Here is an 18,437-nt window from a genome sequence, read left to right on the forward strand (position 1 = left end):
AAAAACTTACACCAGTTCATAATAAATGTTAATATGCTCTTAATGTTTTCATACATATACATAAAATAGTTTAGTTTAGTTTAGATTCAATGATGGAGGAGTTGTTTGAACCAGGTAGCAGAGTCTTTAAGGCGTCTAGTCAAACCACGTTTGTAGTCGACATACACAATGCCAAAGCGAATGGTATAGCCATCTGCCCATTCAAAGTTGTCCAACAATGACCATGCAAAATAACCCTTCACATTTGCTCCTCTCCTACACACATAACATACAATACAATGCAACATGTCATTTGTTAGAGTTATTATTGTTAGAGTTATTATTTGAGGGCATTTTAGTCTTTTCTTAATTATTGTTATTTTATATCTTTTGCCTTATATAAAATGCTTGAATAATTAATTTTGTAACTTAGAACACTTTTCTCTCTCTATTTTGCAATATACTCTAGTCTTTTTTTCTTCTCTCTTCATCATTTTGCTATCTTTATTTGAGTTTTATGGATTGTATCTTTGCATAATTATCATCATTAAATTGCTCAATAACTACACTTGACACGTTTGTTTTTTTTTTTTTTTTAAAAGAAAAAGAAAGAAATGATGACTGAAGCCCTAGTGAACGATGGCCGTAACTATAAGGTGACGTTTGGTTTAGTAAAATAGAATTAGAATGGTAATGGGAATGAAATATGAATGGTAATAGTGACGATATTATGAAGTTTGGTTTAGTTTTGGAATGAATATTGAAATTAGAATTCTTTTGTTTAGTTTGGTGTGGAAATGAAATGAAATAAGTGGTGTATTGATAAAAATATTCAATAAAAAGATTTGTAATAAAATTGTCATTTCACATTTTTTTTTTCTAATATTATTTTGGAAATGTTTGATTTCCAATGGTTTGGGAGTGAAAATTCCATTAAACATGGGAATTATTATTCCCTTGAAATTTCATTACCAAGCTTCCAAACCAAACATAAGAGTAGGAATCTTGATTCCACTTTAATCTCCATTCATGCAAACTAAACATGTTGTAACAATCTTAAGGTAATGAAATTTCTTATTGGATAATTTGTTAAAAAAACTTTTGTTTTAATGTTACTTTTTCTTTGTAAAGTATTATTTATTATGACTATATACAATAAAGTGTGTTAACTATGTTGGACAGAAAATGAAGTGAGTTGGGAATGGTACTTTACAAAGAATTGTTAATATATATTTTTTAAAACAATCACTTTTTCTAAACATCTTTTTAAAAAATCACGCAATGTGATAAACTAAAAGTTCATTTGCAAAACCATTATGATTCAAAATGTGTAATGTACACAAAATCACTAAAAACAAGTTATGATTAAATTATGAACTCACTTTATGGCCTTTTGAAGGGATGAAAGATGATCCACAAAATATTTGATTCTGGTGTTGTCATGCTTCGAAAAATTCCCAGTGTTAAGTTCCGAATATCCTACAATAATTCGCAATTCTTAATAATAGTAGTAATAATAATAATAATAAATATTATTTTGGGCCTTGGGTTTTACAAAAGTTACCGGTCAGTCTTTTTGTTTTGTTAAATGATAAATTAGATTATGTGTTTTACAAAATTGAACAAAATAATACCTTATACCCAATTTTGGTAAAAAAAATCAAATATAAATATAATCTTTCATTCTCGGCTCATCGACCACTTTCCTTATTTCTTTGAACTCATTGCATCACTAACGACCCGAGAATTGATCTTATAATTGAATTGTTTTTAACGAAAATTGGGTATAAGGTACTTTTTTGTTTCATTTTACAAAACGTAGGATCCGAATTATCATTTAACAAAACACATGGATCGATCAGTAAATTTTGCAAAACACTAAGTCCAAAATAGTATTTACCCTAATAATAATAATAATAATACTTGTTGAAAATAATTATTGTTAAAATAAAATTATAAATATTTTTTTTTTGTCAAAACAAAAAGAAGATAATTTATTTCCGCTCAAATAATTTTATTATTATTATTATTTTACCGTTCTCTGTTATATAAATGACTGGGTTGTTGAGTTTCTTGACTGTATACATCACAATGTTCTCCATTCCTTTAGGATAAGAGTAGAGCCAAGGTGAGGCAGCCTGCAAAATCATTCAAAAACTTAATTATATATGAATAAATAAATAAGTAAATAAATAAATAATTGTTTTAACAAATAATAATAATAATAATAAATACAATAAATAAATATGTAAAAGTTAGTACCATTGGACCGATGGGAATGTTATTTCGATCAACTGAAATGGACAAATTTTGTAAGTAAGAATTAATTATAATAATCAATAAGCTAAAAATTACACTGATACTTATCACATGTCATTATGAAACTGATTTTTTTTTTAAATTCAATTTATATTTTGCAAATGTCATTATGAAACTTATAATACCCTAATGACCCTATACTTGATGAAAGTTGTGTTGTGCTCACTATAAAACATTAACTAATTATTTTTAGGGAAAAGTTTCATCCAATACCATAAAAATCTCTTGTTTTTATGCATATTATTAGTCCATGTGTGTTGCAATATTACTTGAAAATTTAATATCTAGGTAGATGTAATTATGTTTGTTACTATATATTACTATACATAATTGTGGCGCTATTGTAACATTTTTATTTATTTATAATTATTAAGAGTTTATACATTTTTAGACTATGTGTTTTGCATCATTACTTGTTTGGACTATGTGTTTTGATAAATTATTTTTTGGACTCCGTGTTTTGTAAAATGGTTTAAATAGACCCATAAACCTGATTTTGATAAACAAAAAATTGAATATAACAACACAGTTCTTAGGCAGAATAACTGTATTTTGTTCTGAATTATTAGTTTGATAAATTATTTGTGATTTTAGTTCAAAAAAATTTGATCAAAATTGCGTTTAGGGGTCTATTTGAACTATTTTAGAAAACACAGGATCCAAAAAGTAGTTTGTCAAAACACAAGGTTCAAACAGATAATGAGACAAAACACATGGTCTAAAATTACATAAATCCTATAATTAATTAACAAATTAAATACCCCACAAAAAAAATTAACAAATTAAATAAAAATAATAATGATAATGATAATGATGATGAAACTTACATGTAAGATCAACACAATAATCAGTAGAGAATCTGAGGCCCAATTCATCAGAGCAAGTAGCATTCTCAGCATACTTGGCACTATAGTAGTTCAATCCAATGAAATCAAAAGATCCTTTGACCATTGAAGATTCTTCTTTTGTGAATTTTGGAAGTCTTTCTTGCACATATTTTACCATTACACTTGGGTAATTACCTGATTTTAGTGGCTCCATGAACCTACATAATGTACAATTTTGTTTTATCAGACAACCACCAAAATTCTATTAATTTATACATTAATTAGTTTTTTCATTTGGTACTTAGATAGTTTAGTTTAAAAGAACTATTAATTTAAATCATAAAATATGTTTTAATGTAATTAATTTTTTTATTAGAATAAGGATAACATAAGAAATTTTAAAATTTCATTAAGACTCAAAACAACTTCTTTTGTTTTTTTCTTCTTCTATAAAGAACTTCCTATGGAAGTTGGTGATGAAGACTTCCTTGAGAGCTTCCAATCTTTCAAAATTAAAAACACTTTCTAAAACATTCACACAATAGCACAGAAAGTACTTTTAGAAAGCAAAATAAAATTAAAAAAATATTTAGTTTCATCTCAAAATTAATTAATAGAATAACCTATGTTCTCATAAATGGATATTTTATGATTAACTAATTTAATTATATTTTGCAAACCTGAGGTATATATAGGGATGAAAACGGGGCAGGTAATTGGCAAGGTGTTCTCCCCGCTCCCATCCCCGTTAACCATTTTAATCCTCATCCCCACATATTCTCCACAGGGGGTAGGGCGGAGAATCTCTGCTGGGGCAGGGTACTATTTTGATCTATTTTGCAAAACACATGGTCTGAAATATCATTTAACAAGATATATGGGTAGATCGAATATTTCGGCAAAACTAGTATTTTTCTATTAATATATATATATTACACTATATTAATCCCTCAAAATATTAAATATGTTCAAAATAAAATTAAAATATTTAAAAAGTTACTAATATTCTATAAAATCACATAAAAAACATGTCAAATAAATAAAAATATTATGTCGAGATAGGAAATGATATTCCCATCCCCGCCCCATTCCCTATTTAAGCAACGAATGAGGTGGGTCCCACAAGGCCCCGACCCCGTATGGAAAAAACTTTCATCCTTAGGTATATAATTAAAAAAGAATTACTTACCAACCATAGGTAAAGGCCAGAGCACGGTTAGCACCTTCTTTATTTGCTATAGAATTGTTAATGGGCACCATCCAAGCACCATTGAGTGAAATTCCAATTTGGCCCTTTTGGGACTGCAAAATTACAATAATCAAAATCAATATCCAAATACATGTAATAATTAACATTAATAGAGTAATTAATAGATAGTAGTACCTTGTATTTGGTCCTGTAAATACCTACAGCAGCTGCATGAGCAAGAAGTTGATTGTGAGCAACCAAGTAGGGCTCAGTGCTGGAGTCACCACCACTGCAGTTGTTGGCCGCGTACAGCGGTGAACATCTTCCCGGCGCAAAAGTCCCCGAATCATAACCGTGCGTTATGAAAGAAAATGGCTCGTTTAGCGTAATCCAGTTCTTCACTCTATCACCAAACTCTTTAAAACACAATTCTGAATAATCTTTGAAATCACCCCTGTACATAAATTTTGATCGTTGGATCTTTAATTAATTACTTTGATAAGTTTGTTATGATAACTCAATATCTAAAATTAAGAAATAATAATATAACCCTTAAAAATTGTTCTATATAGGTTAATATTTACGATAGTGTTGCTAAGGGTTACCAGTAATATCGAACATCACAAAGACGTTGCATACTGTTATTGGTGCAACTTAATATCAGATCTCACATATTTTAATATAATAAGTATTATGGAGTATCGCTAACCAGCCCTAAAATGTCAAATTACAACACTTTTATGATATGTTCGATTTGATGAGAAAACTTACACAATTTTGGGGCTCAAAAAACCTCCATATGCATCTTCTAGTCCTTGGGGAAGGTCCCAGTGGAATAAAGTCACAAATGGCTGCAATCCTGAGTTTTTATTTTGATTAAATTGATCGAAATATATACAATTTATTATATATGTAACAAAAGAAAATTTAGAAATAATCCAATATACATAGAGAAATAACCTTTGGAAATGACTTCGTTGATAAGATCATTGTAATACTTGATGCCAACTTTGTTCACTCCTCCCTTTAATGTTCCATCTACATTAATTTGAATAACCCAATATTTAATACTCAAACATTAGCAAAACATATATCATTAATAAAAAAAATATATAGTATGCATGCCAAGAAATAATAATTATTTTAGAAATACATATGTTGACCTAAAAATTAAGAAAAAATAAATAAATAATACTTATGGATGTCTTACTTGGTAAAACCCTAGACCAAGAGATGGAAAACCTGTAGGCATCAAATCCAATATCCTTCATAATACCAACATCTTCCTATCTCAATCAAATTTAGTGTAATTAAATTAAATATAAAGAGAGAGTTAATTAAAACTAATGGGGAATTTTCCTCGGGAAACCCTAAAAAGGGGCACACCGGTGCATTTCTTGGTGTTTTTGGCTGGGATGTATTTTTGGCGAATTTCTTTTTTATGACCGTACACATTATAGTTATTTAGAGTATCTACAAATTTTCAAAAAATTCCAAATTATTTACAATGTCAAAAACTAGGTTCAAAACAGATTATTGTACGCGTGACTAATTTTTTTATGCTCGTGGAAGGTAACAAGGCAACATATTTAAACCTTATTTTGGACACTGTAAATTATTCAGAATTTTCTGAAAGTTTGCAGAATGCTCTAATAAACTATAATGTACACAATCATAACAAAGAAATTCGTCGAAAATATTTTCTGAACCAAAAACTTCAGGGGTTGCACCGGTGTGTCCTTTTTAAAGGGTGCACCCGAGAATTTGCCAAAACTAATAATTACATTAATTGAAATTGGAAAAAAAAAAAGTATATTGCTACCTCGTAAGAAGAGTGTTAGTTACCAAACAAGTTAATTGTGAACATGAATATACCTTGTAACGATGATATGAATCAACGGCTCTTATGCCGTTGCTTTGGTCATCAATCTTCTCTATACTCAAAAAAAAAAAAATCGTGAGAAAATGAATATTTTAAATTGTTTTAATTTGTGTGATTAAAGTAGTAATTAATATTGAGAATTTTTTCTTTGTAATATATATATATTTTAAAAAAAAAAGGTTAAGGCCTATTTGGATTTATGATTAATCTTCTTTTTCCTTTCTTTTTATAATTTAGATTTAGAGTTTATATTTTTTTTGGACTCTGTGTTTTGTCTCATTACCTGTTTGGATCCTGTATTTTGATAAATTATTTTTTTGATTATATGTTTTGTAAAATGGTTCAAATAGAACCATAAACCCGATTTTGATTAAAGTTTTCTCAATTAAAATAACAAATTATTCATCAAATTAACAATTCAGAACAAAAATAAAATCATTCTGCTTAAAAACTGTGTTGTTATATTCAATTTTTTCTTCATCAAAATTAAGTTTAAGGGTTTATTTAACTCATTTTACAAAATATAGGGTCCAAAAATAAATTTTTTAAAATATAAAGTCCAAACAAATAATTGAAAAAATTACATAGCCTAAAAAAAAGTATAAACCCTTATATTTATGATAAAGATTTAGTAATTAATAGATTAATATTATTATTATTATTACTAATTTCACTTGCCAATTTTATCATAACTCTAAAGTGATTGTGACTAATATATATTAGGAATAAAAAACAGTAAAGTGGCCATTATATAATCACAATTTAGTAAAAATATTTGATTTGAGAAAAAGTGACTGATTATTCGTATTTTTTTTAATAAAAAGAAAAAAAAGAAAAGAAAAGAAAAGAAAGACAAGTAGAGAAGTAAATACAATGCATGTGTGCCACGTCACAACAATGGACCACAAACTCACGTGAAGATTAAGGTCATCGTGGTAGTTTTGGTCATAGAATAACTAGTGAAAAAATAATTATTTTATTTTAATTTTAAAAAAAATAACTTATGTACAGTATATATATGAGTGTGACAATTAATTTGTAAGAATTACAAAAAAGAAATAAAAATAAAAATAAAAATGTAGAGAGCGAGGAGGCGTACGTGGGTATCTTTGGGTAAAATTGTCCCATATGCTTGGTCCTCTACCACCTTCATTAGCACCACCTTCATACTTTAAAAAAAAAAAAAAAAACCCCAAAAATTAAAATGTACATATATATATTATAAATATAAAATATAGAAAATAATTTGAACCCAAAAAAATAAAAATAAAAATAAAAATAAAAAAGAATTAAGAAACCTGGTAGGCAGATGAGGCAGTTCCGAAGAGGAAACCGTTGGGAAATGAATTCCGGTTGAGAGAACCGGACGAGGTTGAGTTCCAATTATTCTCTACAGTTCTTCCATTGAGAGTTGGGAAAATAATATTAAAGACTAAGAGAAGAAATAATAGACTTGTATGGCTATGGCTATGGCTATGGCTTCTTATCCCCATTCTTCTCCTTTTGCTTTACTTTTTTTTTTTTCACCAAATTATATGTATAATATATATATATATATATATAGTGGTAGTACTGGTATAAAAAGTGTGGATGACCTCTTTTGGTGGGAACAATACTTAAATTCCACTTGTGTCCTCCTCTTCTTTACAATTACTTTTTTGTAATTAAATCATATAATTATCTCGTTGAGTGTTACTATTTGATATTTTAAGGTGTCCAACAACACGCGAAATGACATTTTATGGTCGGTTAGCGATATCTCATAATACTTATTAAATTCAAATGTGTAGAACTCGATATTAGATTGTATCAATAACAATATGTCACTTTCTTATGGTGTTGAACAACAGTTGTGTCCCTTAACAATTCTTTTTTGTTGTTGCATATGTACTGAAATTGTTTTTTTTAAGAAAAAAAACTAATAATAATTATGTATATATATGTTGTTAACTGTTGTATTTAATTATGTTGTTAGAACTGCTCTTGTAAAAATAGTTAATATTACTTGTGATCACATTACACATTAATATTTTAGACAATGGTACAATACACCACACATATCAATTGAGTTCATACTTTTCACAAAACCTCTATTAGTTGTTTTGTTAAAGATTATTTGTATTTTTTTTTCCTTTTAGTTTCTAGGTTGGTTGTTTTTAGTGTTACATATACTAATCATGTAATGTGCACCATGGTATAAAGAATTTTTTAAACCGATTTGTATATATTTTTTAAATGAAATATCATTTCATAAAAATTTTTGTATATAAATAATATCATTCATAATACATTTAAGAAAAAAAAAAAGAAATAATATCTATTCATATTTTTAAATTTTTGACAAAAACACGAAGTCCAAATGTTAGTTTTTAAAAATAATAGATCTAAATAGGTAATCAACTACAATACACGTGGTTCAAATTATCTATCTATATGTTCTTATTTTTAACATTTTGAAAAACACAAAAGGTTCACAAGTTAAATTTAAACAATAAATGATCCAACCGGGTAATCGTCTAAAATAATTATAGAAAACATTATTATATATATTTATATAATTTACTTTTTATAAAGAATATTTAACCTTTTGAATAAATACCAAAGGTTAATTTTTATAAATAAATGGTCAAATTGAGTAATCTGCCAAAATATATTGTTCAAATAATCAATATATCTATTCTTATTTTTAACTTTTTGACAAAATTTGAGGTCCACAAGTTAATTTTAAAAAATAAAGGGTCCCAATGGGTAATCAGCTAAAATACAAGATTCAAAATAGTGTGAACCCTTACATAAAACATACTTTTTATAAAGAATTTTTAACCTTTTGAATAAATACAAGGTCCAAATATTAATTTTTAAAATAAAAGGTCAAAACAGGTAATCGGCCAAAATACAATGTTCAAATGATCGATCTATCTATTCTTATTTTTAATATTTTAACAAAACACGAGGTCTAAAAGTTTATTTTTAAAAATAAAGGGTTCAAACGGGTAATCGACCAAAATAACCCTTGTACAAAACATAAATTTTCTTACACATAATTTATAATTTTTTATATAAAAAAAACCACGCAAAGCATAAAATAATAATATTAAAAAAAAGCACACGTACAACAAGTTTTTTTAACTTTGCTTTCAACACTTTAATTATCTAGAATTTTTCGAAAACCTACAGGAGATTCGTTATACAATGAACACTATCATAAAAAAAATTATGGTCAAGGCACCCTCACACGTCTATATAAAATGTATGTTGTACGAGTAGCGTGAAAAATAATCACTACCACACAATCTCCCAAAAAATATTTAAAAATATATATTTTTAAATATTTTTTAAGAGATTTTGTAGTAATAATTATAAAAAACTGTGTGAAGCATGGATATGTTTTTTAGTTTTATCTATAATTATTGAATGCGACTATTAATTATTAAAATAAAATTATATATTTTAAAAAATTATGTAGATGTGTTAACCTTTATAATGCAATATATTTAATATGAGGGAGAAAATGAAAGAGATTGAAAGAAAAAAAAAGTTCTCATATGAAGAAAAAATTGAATAGTTCTAGAAGAAGTAGATAATCGAATTGCATTAGATAAAAATTTGATGAAAACTTTCCTATATTATAATTTGATGGGATTTAAATGAAAATTGAATGAAATACACAAATTTTGTTTACAATGTAATTTATTAAGGATTTTTTTTGCTAAAGTATTGAATTTGATTGATTATAGTTGAATTAAAAACTTCAAGAACAACTTTGCCAAATAATGAGAGCATCATAATATTAAATTTATGTAGCATTTGCAAGTTAAAGACAAATTTAATGAAAATTTTCTTTTAATATAATTGGATAAAATACACAATTTTATTTTTATTATATATATATATTTTCTTAAAGTATAAAATTTTCATCAACTTCAAAAGCTCAAGAATGAATTGATTTTTAAAGATTTCATAAAAAAATGTATTGAAATTCATCTAATTCTATAAAAAATTAACAACACACAATAAAATACATAGAACATACTTATATTTTTTCCCTAAACGTAACAAAAAACACAAACAAAAAAAATTACTACTCTATTATTATTGTAGATATTAAAATCCACAATCAATTAGTAATGATCGTTCACATGCATTTAAGTTGTTTGTCTCTCTTATTAAGGAGTTACATCGCATGTGTGATAAATTTTAGGGAGACACTAATGACATTAAGAAAATACACTAGTACAAGTGGAAAATGCTCCATTAGCACAAAAATAATGGGAGACTTGGTATCAGAGAACTCTTGCTCTCCAGTAAAGCACTATTGGCTAAAAAGGCATGGCAAACCTATGACAATCCTACTTCTTTCGCAATTAGGGTCTTGCAAGGTCTCCATTGCTAAATTTTTTTTGCAGATTAAACCAACATCTACTGCCTTTTACATTTGGAGGAACATCATCTCTAGAAGTATTTTTTGAAAGAGTAATGATCTATGCACCCAAACATTACACACAGTGACGTGTCACTGCTTTATAAAACAGTAGGTCCCAGTTTTAATAAATGTGATTAGCTAGACTAAACAACTACATGACTGTGTGTAATATTTAAATGTATATTTTGAGTGCACGTATCATTACTCTTTTTGAAAAGTTCCACTAGTATGGTTGATTGTCATGATCTTTCCATTTGTTTGACAAATAGATTAAAAAAAAATGTCTCTTGCTTTGTCGAGTTGAGTCCTACCCTTTCAGGAATTGGAATGAGCTGTTGGAGCATCAGTCTTCTACTGATGAAGCTTCGACAATTCTCTCTATACCCTGGGCCTAACAGACATGTAAAGATTGATTGATTTAGCATTACAGAGTCTGGGATGATTTATGTCAAAATCAGGTACTGGTTAACAGTGTGTGATGCTCAATTGGGACAAGCAACTTCATCTTTAGGACTGTGGCTTTGGTGGAAATGCCTTGGAGTCTACATATTCTTTCGAAAATCAAACTTTTTCTCTAGAAAACTTGTCTCAATTGGATTCCTACTAGGGCTAATTTGCATGCTCATGGTATGATCATTGATGTCTATTGTCCTATTTGTGGTAGAGCTACAGAATCTACCTTCCATGCATTAATAGATTGTCATGATATGATCCCTGTCAGTGGTGATTCTTTGGAAAAATTGGTAGAGGCGTACCAAGATAGTTCATGGCAATACCTCCTGGAATGTTCATATGATAGTGTAGCACTGCTACTCTGATTTAGACTGTTGCTGAAGCTTCTCAACCCAACACTTGCTAGAAACGGCCAAAGCCGCCCCTATTTGCAAGGCGGGAGTTGGGGCCATGATTCGTGAAGCCTGCTTCGAACCCCATGTAGCAGAGGCCTTTGCTCTTCTTCGACGACTGTTACTGTGCCTTTGGTTAGGCTACGACTCAATAACGGTGGAATCGGATTGTCGGAGGGTCTGCCGAGCTTTCCAATGCAAACACAAGTAGTACTCAGCATTAGGCACTCTTATGCATGATATTTTTCAGCTTAGTATGAGTTTTTGATTTTGTTGTTGTTAAACATTGTCCAAGAATGGCAAATGTTGTTGCACATTCTTTAGCAAAGCTTGCCTTGTTTATGGAAGATTAAAAAATTTGGAGGCCATGGACATTCACTCTCTTGTAATAGCTGACTCTCAGTTTTGATTCTAATGTAATCTTCTTACTTTCATGAAAAGAAAAAAAATGAGAGAAAGAAAAAGTTGGAAAAAATTTCATATAAATTGAAAAAGAAAATCAAACAAACCATATAAATGAAAAATATTACATAAAAATAAAATAAAGAAATTGTCCTGTTTGTTTAATTTTTTTTTTTTTTTAACAAAAGATATATAGTATATAGGATAATTTCGCCATTTGGCTCTTTATGGAATAATCTTAACCGAATGGTTCAATTAGGACAGATGGAACTAAGAACCAAGCATGTACAACCAAAAAAAAAAAACAAGTCTTTCAGATTCACTACAAGGCTTATAGTTTTGAATTCATTCTGTGTGTAATATCTATAACTAACCATGGAATTGAATGTAAAAGAAATACACACCTTAGTACTTTACCTTCCTCAAAACACCAGTTCGCTGTCCATTTTCCACCTTGAAAAATATTTCACTTCTCCACGATTCAATCTTCGTCGGCCCTTTAACTGGTCTGGGATTGCTACATACTCCGAGTCAAGAAATAGCTCGAGCCATGATTAGTCGATTCCTTCTACATTAGTAGCAGAAAATTTTATAGGTGAGCATGCAGAGGAACCAAAAGGTGGCCGCACCTAACTTTGAAGTTTCATCCTGCGACTAGTGCTTGAGCCAGTAGTTCCGTAGCTGAGCCATATGCAGTAATATCTCGTCGCGACCCTGATTTGTGACACTGCTGGTCATAATCCATGGGGGTACTGTCTTGAAGAAGCCACGTACTAACTCCTGGAAATCATTCACATTTTCTTCTGGCCTTTTGCCTCCATTCTTCTTCTTCTTTCGCTTGTCACATTTGGTGAAGATTAATGTCATGGGGATCTGAAAACAACATATATATTAGACTCAACAAATGAATTGTCCCAAATTGCATAGAGAATGGAATTATGGTCTTATAAGCTCTTTCTCTTTAGCTCTAAGCTAATGAATTGCTATGGCCAACAACCTCTAACATACAAAATTATCCCAAGTTCCCAACAAGTCAAAAGTAATAAAACAACACCTCGCATCAGAGTATGAAACAAATTCTACATTATAAAAATTAACAATTGGATTAGGGAACAATATTGATTCCGAAATGAAATTTAATGCCATTTTTTTCTTTTTCAAGTGGTTGAAAAATACCTGATTCTGTGCCAGCCAACTAGCATATTCAAGGTCAATGCTTTTAGCAGGAATGCTAGCATCAATGAGAAGGAATACTGAAACTAGTTTTGACCTATTTAGGAAATAGTCTTTAGTAAATTTTGCCCAATCTGTTCTAAGATCCTTTGGTGCGGAAGCATACCTGTCCAATTACACAATACATTTAGATTAAGTAAAACCACTGGTTTTAATGTCAACTATCCAAAAGAAACAGAACTAATCTCTTTCTAAACTTCAGGAGTCAATAAATTCAATCTCTGGTAATTAAAGACCAACAAAGAGACAACAAATTTCCATCTTGTACTAATAAAATGCATATAACCCAAAACAGATTAGAACCCAGAAATTGATACCCACACTCGAAAAATCCGAAGAAAAAATTGTCAATAAAAATGATCAGACATAACCAACCATAATCAAAATTATGTAAGTTATGTATGAGTTTACAGTTTACTCATCCCACAATCAAAGTACAGCTTGTAAATCATTGTTTCGTACCCATATCCAGGCAAATCCACAAGGTACCAGCTATCATTGATTCGAAAATGGTTGATGCATTGTGTCTTTCCTACAAAAATAATAATTAATGCAAGGTAAAGCCTCCAAGGCAAGAAATTCCAAAACTGAACTTAGCATAAGATTATAAACAATAGTCAGTGAATTGTTCAATTTCACAACACTGACTTACCCGGCTTCTTTGATGTTAAAGCGAGTCGCTTTCGGCGCACGAGGGAGTTGAGAAGCGAAGACTTACCGACGTTGGAGCGGCCAACGAGCGCGAACTCAGGGAGGCCATCGGAGGGGCAATCCTCGGTTTTGACGCTGCTCTTGACGAACTCAGCTTGCGCAACCTGAGCGTCCCTGGCGTACTTGCTCAGAACAATATTGGAGCCCCTCAAGATTCTCGAGGTCAGGGCTGAACCATCACCAATGTCGGTTTCCGGAGGCACGAAGAGCTTTTCGAGGGATACTTCGATTTGGGTGTCGAAATCTTGGGGGGTTTCGATTTCGGGCTCTATAACATCCGAGATGGATAAGGTTTCTGGTTCTAAGGCTGAGGCTGAAATGGTTGATTTGGGAGCTGAGAGAAGCTTTGAGGTGGCGGCGGCGAAGGGTTTAAGGGTGGTGAGTAAATGGGGTTTTGGGATAAGATTGAAATGGCAATGGGTGAGGGAGTGGAGTGAAGGTGGTTGAGCGAAGAAGGCCATGGCCATGGGAGTTCTTGGTAACCGAAGCAAAATCATCTTACTCTTTCTTTACTCTCTTCTCTACCCTCACTCAGCCTAATAGAGCTTTCAAGTAAACGAGCGTTTTTTTTTGTTTTTTGTTTTTTTTTGTTTATGCCTGTTTTTGTACTATCACAAAAAACATTAATAAAATAAATTCAAAAATATATTCTCTAGTCCTTCCAAAAAAATATTAATAATTAGAGATTTTTGCAACAAATATTATGATATATACCTAATTTTTTTTATTTTTGATTCTTAAAAGTTAAAATACCGTGATTTAATTACTATCGAATGTATCATCTTAGAGCAACTCGAACGGAAGTGGTTAGGATAGATGTTTATAAGATGGTAATGTAAAGTGGATGAGGTGGAGATGTATTAATTAGTAGAAAACATGCAACGTTGCTTATGCAGGGCAACGTTGTCATACTATTTTATTTTTTAATCTTTTTTTTATTGACTAAATTTATTTAAAAAACGGAAGTGGAGTTAGTTAAGCCACTATTGGAGATGTTCCCATTAAAGTTGCTCTTAGAGCATCTCCACTGCCACGGGTCTTTGGAGTTGCTTGACTCATAGTCTGACATTAGTTAGTTCTCACTCATAGGTGGCCTTGCCCGAACATTGGAGGAGAAAGAGTTGTCCACCAAAGATGCCTACAATGTTGCTTTTTTTAAAAAAAAAAAAAAACACAAAATGAAAGTTGCCTAAATTTAAAAAGAGATATTTGCGGCATAAGTATCCAATGTTTGGGGGAAATATCCAGCATGGACCTAATCTTTTTTTAGTGGGGAAAGTACCCAAACATTAAAACATTGTAATTCCGTTAGGGCTCATCCGTTAGGTCTGTTAATGAGCTTATTAGGCAGACACGTCTCACGTTTTTATTGGTCCAAATCATAATTATTTTTAAATTTTAATTTTAAAATAAAAAATGAATTAAAAATACATTTAAATTTTAAAAAATAATTAAATTAAAAATACATTAAAAAATAAATAAAAATTTATAATTGATTTTAAGCACACTTAAAGTTGTTTAAACCACTTTATCTGAGTAATACGAGATCTATCTGACGAAATGTTCTAGACTTTATAAGTTTATCCTTGATTATTTTTATTCATCTAAAATCTTTAAATAATATACATGTGACAAATGTCACATTCTTAATTATTTTATTTAAACCTTAGACTATAAATAATACTTCTAGGACAAACTTCAATAATTATTAAACCTTATGATAAAATTAATATTTTTAAACTATAGGCTAAACTTATAAAATCCATAACTATCTCTACGAGTTTCCAAATAATTCTTGGCTTGAACCAATATCTGCGAAAATCAAAATACTACAGCATAAGATAATACTATCTAACTAAGTAAAATTTCGAGGCACTACAACAAACCTCAAAATCCAAATTTATCAAATTCTCCACTTACCAACCCCCATAATCAAAATTTCCAATATTATTAAATTACTCAAAATTTATCAAGTTCTCCATATATCAACCTCCAAAATCCAAATTTTCAATATTTGCAAGTTAACCAAAATTAATTATCCTATGTTCTCATTCCCTTACCAAAATTTTGGCTCTTTTGAAACACCTCAACATGCTCCATTCTTCACACTAAGAAATTCACTACCATATGTTTTTCATACGCCTTCCCTACACCAACCCGAAATAGTTTCAAGAAATTATAGGCCAAGTATTAAAAAGTCTAGTAATCATTTGAATCTTGAAATGTCATCCACATCTGTCTCTGAAACCCAACCTATACATGGTGATGAATGGTTGAAAATGTGGTTCTACACAATGAAGAGGAATCAAGCTTGTTATCCCCATTTCCTGCATGGGCTCGGGGCCTTCGTCCAGGCCCATTGTCAGGGGCCATGTAAGCATGCGGGCCCGACCCAAGGCCTCTTGGTACGGAAAATGTCTGAGGGGAGGGGTATGGACCGGGGGTGCATGTCTGGGCCCATTTGAGGGGTCCGGCATGGCCCTCCGGGTTCCGTCCTCTGGGACGGTCGTCCGGGTGATGTACAGATCATTCGGATCCCCCACGACCTACGCGTCCAGGTCTTGGACCCTGGTACGGTACGGGCCTGTGGTAAATGAAGAGGGACAAAGGTAAATGGACCTGGATCACCTCATCCCTGGTTGGAGGGGTCAAGCGTCCCGGACCCTGAAGCCGCCCCACTCCGCGTGGGAGTTGTCCCCACTTTTCACCTGCAAAAAAGGCCACCTCGGGATTGCACGCCGTTGTTTCAGGTCTGCGCTGCCAAGTACTCTGACTGGTCTTGTCTCCTGAATCTGCCTCGTAACTCGAAATGTCTAGACCAAAAGCACTGTTTTGTCGGGCGAGATATAGCTCTTGAGTCAACTTATTGGGCCTTAGCTGGTCTGGAATTCATGTATTTTGTATCTTTTGTATTGGGCTTCCACTAGAAAGGCCAAGAGTATCCATATCTCCGATGGGCCCGGGTCGTACCCGGCCCAGACCCAGTGTTCCCATAAGCCTATAAATATAAGCTACAGAACACTATAAAAAGGATCTCCCTTCATCTGAGATACAGTAACCCTGTCAAAATACAGAGGGAAACTCCATTGTAAAAGTTTTTTCAAGCTCTAATACTACAGACTCGTGGACTAAGGCTAGTTAACGCCCCAACCACGTAAAAACTCTGTGTTAATCTTCAGCTTTCATTACAATTATCCTTAAGTAACATTTATTAATATAGTTACCAAAAATCTCGGTTAACAGTTTGGTGCTTTCATTGAGAGCTGAAGGAAGCTAGTGCTAACGTCAGGCCTTTACTACAATGGTGAACACACGACACACCACCTTCGACCCTAGCAATCCAGAGCAGGGCAACAGAGACCCGCTGCCTTCATAGCATATCCCACAGGATCTACCCGAGAATGCGCCTCCTCAAACATCTCACCACGGCGAGTCACAGGACTACGAGGGTGGGACAGAATAGGAAGAGGAGAACGAGGAGGAATATTATGAAGAGGAAAATAAGGGGGAGTACCACGAAGAAGCAGCAGATCCCGAGACCCCCGAAGGAGAGCCCGACCAGCACGACTTGGAGATGACCAGACTAAGGCAGCAAGTCCTGGATCAGGAAGAAGGCAGGATCGCTGAGCAACCGGAGGCACATCGACGGATGCAAGAGTCTCTCCAAGCCCTGCAGGCGCTCATAGCCGCGCAGGGTCCGGAAGCCAATCCCGCAACTGGCCCACTTCCAGAAGCGCAGCAGCCTGCTCCCCAAGAGCGAGCCGGGGTCCCCGAAGGAGCCGGCCCGACTCCTCCCCCGGAGCCTTTTCCTGAGCCAGCCCCAGGAAACCCGGGCAGGGAGAAAGAGAAGGCCGGTGGAAAGACCCGAGAAAGGACCACCCCCGTCGCAAAAGCTGGGACCTGTTCCCGGCCAATCCTTAGGAAAGAGAAAGTGTGCCCCGTCACAGGACGAGGCCACCCAATCGATCCGCAGGGGACGCGGCCGCGAAATGTGCAGCCCCAGCACGCCCCAGGGCGAGACGGGCGGGAAAGATCTTTGCACCCAAGTGCCTCGGTTAACAAGAACCGTCGGGAACGGCCCCGCCGCGAGGAATGACATGCCCTCAGTTCAGGGGACGACACTTCCCGGATAGACTTACGCGATGGACTGAATGCTCGGAAGGAGCGGGCACGCAAGGAAAAGATCCTCCCCCGAGATGGCGACCTCAGGAACAACATCAACGACAGGAGGAACGAGAGAATCCCCCTGGAAGATGGCACGGCCAGACAGCTCATGGAGCAGATGGCCGCATTGAAAAAGGTCACAGATCGCCTAGTCCGCAAGCAACAAGGCGCGGACACCGACTCCGACGAAGAGGATAAAGAGCCTTGCGCAAGGCACATCCTGGACGCCGTACTCCCCAAGGGGTTCAAGATGCCAAGCCTCACTGCCTATACTGGAAATACCGACCCTAGGGACCATCTGTCCCGATACAACTGACTAATGACAGTGGCCTATGTCAGCGACGAAGGCAAGTGCCTCTGCTTCTCGATCACTTTGGGCGGTCCTGCCGAAGAGTGGTGGAAGAGACTTAAGATGGGGTCTATCCAATCCTGGTCCGGGTTGCAGTCAGCATTTCGAAAGCAG

General features: G+C 33.0%; 2 protein-coding genes across 4 annotated transcripts; both read right to left on the minus strand.

Annotated features, from left to right (window-relative positions):
- Window positions 1-15: 15 nt before the first annotated feature.
- Window positions 16-7,721, minus strand: LOC133824526 (beta-glucosidase 12-like). Of its 3 annotated transcripts, none has more exons than XM_062257420.1 (13): window positions 7,495-7,720; window positions 7,296-7,365; window positions 6,190-6,248; window positions 5,525-5,600; window positions 5,275-5,352; window positions 5,086-5,173; window positions 4,510-4,768; window positions 4,315-4,427; window positions 3,126-3,343; window positions 2,242-2,273; window positions 2,015-2,117; window positions 1,362-1,458; window positions 16-255 (listed from the first exon to the last, which is right to left on the minus strand). In XM_062257420.1, the coding sequence occupies exons 1-13, from the start codon at window positions 7,687-7,689 to the stop codon at window positions 87-89; spliced, it is 1,557 nt and encodes a 518-aa protein (XP_062113404.1). In that variant the 5' UTR covers window positions 7,690-7,720; the 3' UTR covers window positions 16-86. The 3 variants fall into 3 exon arrangements, with proteins under 3 accessions (XP_062113404.1, XP_062113406.1, XP_062113405.1); XM_062257422.1 differs by having other exon boundaries at window positions 6,190-6,253; window positions 7,495-7,662; XM_062257421.1 differs by lacking the exons at window positions 5,525-5,600; window positions 6,190-6,248 and having other exon boundaries at window positions 7,495-7,721.
- A 4,343-nt stretch (window positions 7,722-12,064) lies between these two features.
- LOC133824527 (GTP-binding protein At2g22870) lies at window positions 12,065-14,385 on the minus strand. The gene is made up of 4 exons (XM_062257423.1): window positions 13,752-14,385; window positions 13,562-13,631; window positions 13,043-13,205; window positions 12,065-12,739 (listed from the first exon to the last, which is right to left on the minus strand). Exons 1-4 carry the CDS (start codon window positions 14,305-14,307, stop codon window positions 12,521-12,523), a joined length of 1,008 nt encoding a protein of 335 aa, XP_062113407.1. The 5' UTR covers window positions 14,308-14,385; the 3' UTR covers window positions 12,065-12,520.
- Window positions 14,386-18,437: the final 4,052 nt, after the last annotated feature.

This window comes from Humulus lupulus, chromosome 3 (genome assembly GCF_963169125.1).
Source record: "Humulus lupulus chromosome 3, drHumLupu1.1, whole genome shotgun sequence".
Classification (NCBI taxonomy): domain Eukaryota; kingdom Viridiplantae; phylum Streptophyta; class Magnoliopsida; order Rosales; family Cannabaceae; genus Humulus; species Humulus lupulus.